General features: G+C 38.4%; 2 protein-coding genes across 5 annotated transcripts in view; one reads left to right on the top strand and one right to left on the bottom strand.

Annotated features, from left to right (window-relative positions):
• Positions 1 to 2,209, top strand: part of LOC107693859 (DNA polymerase epsilon subunit 3-like) — a 4,554-nt gene extending 2,345 nt beyond the window's left edge. For 2 of the 3 annotated variants that reach the window (XM_016493388.1, XM_016493387.1), the window contains exons 3-5: positions 1,089 to 1,174; positions 1,254 to 1,372; positions 1,488 to 1,657. In XM_016493388.1, the coding sequence (XP_016348874.1) occupies positions 1,089 to 1,174; positions 1,254 to 1,372; positions 1,488 to 1,657 (375 nt within the window). Of the gene's footprint in view, positions 1 to 1,088; positions 1,175 to 1,253; positions 1,373 to 1,487 lie in introns of all 3 variants that reach the window. The other variant, XM_016493389.1, reaches the window with a different exon arrangement.
• Positions 2,210 to 2,653: 444 nt separating this feature from the next.
• LOC107693857 (60S ribosomal protein L12) lies at positions 2,654 to 6,551 on the bottom strand. 2 transcript variants are annotated; one of them, XM_016493385.1, is made up of 7 exons: positions 6,390 to 6,551; positions 4,450 to 4,523; positions 4,095 to 4,193; positions 3,929 to 4,010; positions 3,154 to 3,240; positions 2,791 to 2,903; positions 2,654 to 2,691 (listed from the first exon to the last, which is right to left on the bottom strand). In XM_016493385.1, the coding sequence occupies exons 1-7, from the start codon at positions 6,424 to 6,426 to the stop codon at positions 2,686 to 2,688; spliced, it is 498 nt and encodes a 165-aa protein (XP_016348871.1). In that variant the 5' UTR covers positions 6,427 to 6,551; the 3' UTR covers positions 2,654 to 2,685. The 2 variants fall into 2 exon arrangements, with proteins under 2 accessions (XP_016348871.1, XP_016348872.1); XM_016493386.1 differs by lacking the exon at positions 6,390 to 6,551 and adding an exon at positions 6,299 to 6,383.
• Positions 6,552 to 6,682: the final 131 nt, after the last annotated feature.

The raw sequence follows: 6,682 nt of genomic DNA on the forward strand, positions 1-6,682 counted from the left end.
TATGTAGCAGCTTTGAAAGTCAGTGGGTGATTTTTTTCTTCTCTAAAACGTGACTTTCTTTTTTTCAGGCAGTTTATCAGTAATCACTCTTGTAGGGCTACATGAAGTGATTTCTCAGCATTTTTTAACACTGACCAGTTGCAAATGTGATATTTATTTACAACAATTAAATAATAAGAAGTTAATATTGTGGTATATATTAGACACAATATTTTCTGATTTTGTTAAATTGTGTACGTGAAAATATTACCTATAAAGCCACAGAAAAACTCTTGTCTTATCTCCTAATAAAATACAAAAGGTGTTGGACTTGAAGCAGCACTGCAGACCATTCTGTGTGTGACATCAAAGTACCGCGAGAGCGATTAGAATTTTTTTATTTTATCTTATTTTATTTTTTTTTCATTTAAAATTTTTGTTTTGATGTCAAATAAGTCTTGCTGTTTTGCTTTTTTGTTAAAGCAGTGTTTCTGTTGTAAAGTTATACAGCTACAGTTGTGTTGCTGGGTTTTAAAGCAGGTTTGATTTTGTTTCTTCCTTATCACTCTGTATTTACAGGATTTCACTGTCCACTCTGTTCAAATGTGGTTGAATGGCTACACATAGATGTGTGCACACTGTCAGAGCTGTGTGAGATCACTACCATCCTGCTTTTGTGGGGGTGTTAAATATTTATGTTTTGTTTTTAACATTCTAAAAGCTCTTTATTCCAAAGATACTACAAGCTAGTCAGTGTATTAAGCAGGTGTAATGTATTCTAAGTTGCTTCAGAAGTGTTGCAAGTATTATGTACGACAATAAAACAGCACATTGACATAAAAAAGGCAATTTACTTTTGGTACTTAAGTACTTTTAAAAGCAAGTACTTCTGTACTTTTACTTAAGTAAAAATCTGTCTTTACAACTTTTACTTGTAATGGAGTAATATTTGACCAGCAGTATCTGTACTTTCACTCAAGTAATGGAGTTGAGTACTTTGTCCGCCTCCGATCCATACAAATGAAAGCGTTACGTAAATTGTCTCTTTCAGTCACTGCAGTCTATTATATTGTTTATTATACAAGTCAACCTGTTTTCCTCGTGTTTAGTTGCCAGACGGAGTTAACGTGTCCAAGGAAGCAAGAAGAGCGATATCTCAAGCAGCCAGTGTTTTCGTTCTCTATGCAACATCTTGGTTAGTAGGACGTTTTGTTTTGTATGAGAAACTCTATTCTGGCTACCTACCCAAATGCAATCTGTTTTGTTGACACCAGTGCAAACAATTTTGCTATGAAAGCAAAAAGGAAGACACTCAACGCTGGAGATGTGATGTCGGCTATGGAGGAGATGGAGTTTGAGCGCTTCTTGCAACCCCTGCGGGAAGCACTTGAAGGTAAATGCTGTATGAAGCACAGGCGTTCAGGTCGAAAGATGTATGAATTCATAAAAGCATCTGATTTATTCTTGTGTATAACTGTTTTGTGCTGACATTATGCTTTTTTTAACAGCTTACAAGAAAGGTCAGAAAGGCAAGAAGGAGGCATCGGAGCAAAAACGTAAGGACAAGGAGAAGAACAGCACAGATGAGAACGACAAGAGTAGAGATGAAGAGGACGAGCACATGGATGATGAGCAGGAGGGAGAGAATGAAGGAGAGGAAGAGGATGTGGAGAACTGAGAGGAAACGGGATTGTTTAATTGTTCAATCCGTCCTGGTTTCCATCATCTATGGCAAATGGTAGTTTCCACATTAATAGTGGGACAAAGACAAGCCTATGGTACTGAATGTTTTACTTTATGAAATTGAGCAACTGTACAAAAACTGTGGCAACATTCCTGCGGAGCTCCTTTGAATACAGTGAAGTATATTTCAAGAGAAACTGTACGTAGCCTCTTCAAATTCACTTTAATCAGTTATATACGACAGTAGTGGCATAGGATTTTAAGCTAATAAATGTACTGTTACCTGGGTCAAGAAATGGGAAAAATGTGATGGATGTTAATGATTTAGGATTGAGAACTAAAAGGTGAGCAGCCTGAAGTACTCAAACATTTTGTAAACGAAGTTCAGCAGTAGTGAAACTTTATACTATGCCAGTTTTTTCCTTTTTTAAATGTCAGGCTTTTGTTCTACAGCAACACATACCTAAGCTTACATACTTTTGTACCGAGTCTTTGAACAACTTGAGAATATTTTAGTAGATGTTACCCATTTTTTCAAATAAATAATTGTAATTTTAATGGATTCTGTCATCAATTTATATGCTTAATGTCTCATTGCAAAAAAAGCCAATATCTTCAGTTGAATGCCCTTTGTGTAGCGCCAAAATATGGTACCTACTAAATATACTAATATAATTTAATATAAACTTCTATAACCAATGAAGTTCGGCTGGTCTCCAGATCAGTGGTTCTTAACCTCTTTGATGCAAAGGTCCCCCACATTGTCTTAGAGGTGTCCTCTAGTATTTGTGCTGTAATTATGACAATGCTGCTTGTTTACAATCTTTAACAGAAATTGGGAATGTTTAACTTAACTTATGATCATATGAAACATTCTTTTTCAAAGAAGAAATACAAATTCAGTTTACATCTTGATTTGTGTTTTCAGCATTTTAATTAAGCCTCCCGTTTCTGAGAACCACTGAAAGAAATCAAAACACTTGGACTTTTGTCATTTTAACGGTTTTATTGTGTCTTGAATCCTTACTCCTGCAAGAAAGAGAAAAAAAAAAAAAGTTTAAGACCAGCAAGTGAAAACCAAAATAAATATATATCTGTCTCCAAAGCATAATGGCACTTAATACTTACAGCTGGGCATTCAATTTTGCCACTGTTGATGTCATCAATAACATCATGGGGAGGGCGACCATCAATGGTGCAGCCCACAGACTGAGCTGTGCCTAGAATCTCTTTAATGGTACCTGAGAAACAGGACAAGATCAGTTTGTACGGTCATCTAAATCAAAATAACTCAATCATACATGGTTGTAATTCATGTTCCAGGCTTTTTGGCACAGGGTTAACCACAGAGTTGAGTATTCCTGCTTCCTAGAACTGGGTTTTTATTAGCCTCCTCTGGACAGTACACAGTCCCTTTTACAGACTAGCACAGTGGCGGGAGGCTGATCGATAAATATTGCTCCCAGATGCATAAATTCTTAAAATACATACCACTAAGTTCCCTGGCAATAGATCGTGGCCTCATGACACGGGCAACATTGATGATCTCATCAAAAGTAACACTTCCAGAGTGCTTAACTACAAAAGAAAAGGGAAACATGATACGAACATCAGGACATCTAGAATATGCTAGTCACAAACTAATAGCATGTACATTACCTTTCAGAAGTTTGGGGTCGATGAGATATATTAAATATTTTAAGCATAAGTCTCATGCTAAAAACTCCTGTAACAAATTTTGCTGTAACTTTGAAAAATTGAATGTATCCTGGCTGAATTAAAACTTACTCAAACATTAAGGACCTTATGTTTTGATCAAACAATTTAGCAGTTATTTGCATAACTCTTTGTGCAAGGCAAGTCCATTTTTTGTTGTTAATGGTGTGCTATTTGGTTTCAAAACTTCTGTAAAATACTAAATGGTTTTTACGGTCACTTCTGATGAATTGAATGCATCCTGGCTAAATTAAAAAAAAATTACAGACCACAAACTTCTGAACGGCAGTGTGCATCATACAACATTTTGGCCAACAAGAAATGCAATAGAACTTGTTCCAGTCCTTTCGGCACAGAGTCAGCCATTAAGTTGGTCAGCCCCGTTTCCTAGAGCTGGGTCACTATTAGCCTTCCTTTGGCAGTACACAGTCACTTTTAAAGACAAGCACAGTGGCGGGAGGCTTACAGTCAATAACCACAAAAGGCCAGAACACACAAAGACATGATTCCTCCAACACAGAATATTGAGGTGGGGTAAAAAGCTGCTTACTGTTCTTGACCTTCTTCCTGTCACGAGGAGGTTCCTTCAGTGCCTTGATGATGAGGGCAGAGGCTGATGGCACCACCTCAATCTGGATCAACAACAAAACCTGTAAGCATCTAAAGGCTAGATGACCTTAAGAGCCAACAGAGGCGGAAACACTTTGAAGGCTTACCGCTGCTTGTCTGTTCTGGATGGTCAGCTTCACAGTGATTCGCAGGCCCTTCCAGTCACCGGTGGCCTTTGCAATGTCATCACCCACCTTTTTAGGGGACTGAAGAAAAGAATAGAAAATGAAAAATGAGCACACAGCATGGAACAGAGTCAATGTGCTGTGACAAGCAGTTTGTTCCAGGCCTTTTGGCACAGAGTTAGCCATCAGGTTGGGACCGCCCTGCTTCCAAAAGCCGGGTCACTATAAGCCTCCACTTTAAGCCCCTTTTACGGACTAGGACAGTGGCAGGGGGCTTATTCATGATATAGAGTATAGGATCAAACAATACAGACTGAACCAAGATGGCTATACTTACAAGACCCAAAGGTCCGATTTTGGGGGCCAGCGAGGAAGTGGCACCAACCTCTCCACCTGTGCATCTCATGTACACTGGAAAAAGAAACAATGAAGTTAGTGCTTTCACTAGAATTACTACACTTTCACCACAGAACTTGTATATGCTGCAAGACATTACGGTGTGGTGTCTTTTCTAAAAGTTTGGAGGGGGACTAAATTAACAAACTATTCAGCATTGAGCATCATTCATTCAAACAGATCTTAATGCAACATCCTTGGAGGGTCAGCTTAAAGTTACTTTGCAAATACCTCTAAAATGACTAATAGATGGTCATACCTGGCTGATGCGAAACAGGCAGGCCTGTGCAGCATTACATCAAATCTATTTCTATAGCATGTTCTATTTGGGGTCAAGATTAAAACCCTATTATCGCACACATGCGAAGAGGCACCACCATACTAAGACAAATATCCCATCAGACATCACACGTAGGGCTCTATGATTTCCACGATGCGGAAAACTCGGACGGAATCCTGTCATAAAACTGAAGTTACGGTGTAAGGCGCAATGTCACGAAATTTGCCAAATTTTGGATTAACAAATTAAAAGTAGGTCAGTACACTTATATTAAAATGCGATATGTACTATGTATATGTATATTAGGCCGCAAAAAGACTTGAATATAAAGCCTGTATGTTCCGCGTGTCTCTGTGAATGAATGGCCCAGACACGCGCCATCGTCAAATCATAAACTTACTGGTCTAACTTCGTTTTAACTTGAAACTGTGACGGAAATATTTTACTTAATGATAGTACTACTACTAATACAATTAAAACATTTAAGGTATATTTACCAGAAAAAAATGCCATAAACTATTTAGCAGAAAAACGTAAATACACAGTATTACTGAAAAAAAAGGATACTCTTATAAAATCAGACGCTTTTAATTACAAAATAATGAAACCATTAAAATGCAATCCAGAAAATGAATGGAACACAGAATTTAGTAAAAATAAAGCTGAACTTAAAAGAAAAAAAAAAAACAGGGTTTTTGTTAAACTTAAGAAATCTGTTAAATTGTGCAAGTTTCGTGATTAATTAATTACACAGGCTTTTTGATTAATAAAATCTAACCATTAAAACGAAAAGAAAATGTCTAGGAAAAAAAAAAGGGGGGAAAAATAAAACATTTGGGAAAAAAATAGAAACGGACTTCATAGGGCCCTACATCACACGGATGGCAAAAAGGGTTCCCAGCCTAACCTCAAGGTATGCACTATTACTAGAACCATAGTTTTTGTAGTGAGAACTTCTAAAACGTTACAACTCCCCTAAAGTTGAACTGGTTCGAATATCTACATCGTCTGGATGGGTAAAAACTAGTTACACTGCAAATGCTACTCTGACGTTGTTGGTCACTTTCGCTCACGTTGTGCTAAAACGTTAGTTTCCAACTTATATTATACACACACATACTGACATTACATGGCATACATAATTCCGGTTTCCTGTAAAACCTGTTCAGCTCTCGGTACAGCCGAAAAGAGAGCAAACATGTTACAGAGTAGGACGCTACAGCTCCGCGAGGCCCACGTGCGAGACGCCGTTACAGCAGCAAGTGAAGGCGCACGATTTTCCGGAGTGCTGTGAAACTACAGCAAGCCCGTATTTTATACACTCAAAACATCAAATCGAATCGTTCAAAGCGCCACATGCAAGGAGAAGCTGCAGGAAGCATCCCTAAAGATACTATAGACAGCGTTCAAAATCCACGCCTCTAGGTTAAACTACAAATATTATTGCATGTACACATTCAGCTTAAAGTGGCTCAACTAACCTATACCGTTAATTTTTTTGTAGTTTTACCTTTCTACTCATTTATTAGTCCCAGCACGCAGACAAGGCCGCTCAGACCTAATCAGAAATCCGTCAAACGGTTACCGTATTCCAGACATACCAATTTTAATCTCGGTGGGGTCGAATTTAGGAGGCATGGTGTATCAGCTAAAGTTGAGCTCAGCTCGAGTTGAATTGGTGAGGATGTCGGATGAACCCGGATTTGGGACGACCGAAAAATGTTGCACCTTCACCACCACAGCGAAAATGGGAAAGGCCGACAAAGTGTGGCGCCACCTATATAAAGGTCACGAAGTATCGCGAGAACTGAACAACCTTTCACACTGCGGCGAAGCATTACGTCATTCATAACGTCAGATAAGTTGTTCCTGGTGTGTGTGTGTGTGTGTGTGT

Source organism: Sinocyclocheilus anshuiensis, unplaced genomic scaffold, assembly GCF_001515605.1.
Source record: "Sinocyclocheilus anshuiensis isolate Anshui unplaced genomic scaffold, SAMN03320099.WGS_v1.1 scaffold1392, whole genome shotgun sequence".
Taxonomy (NCBI): Eukaryota; Metazoa; Chordata; class Actinopteri; order Cypriniformes; family Cyprinidae; genus Sinocyclocheilus; species Sinocyclocheilus anshuiensis.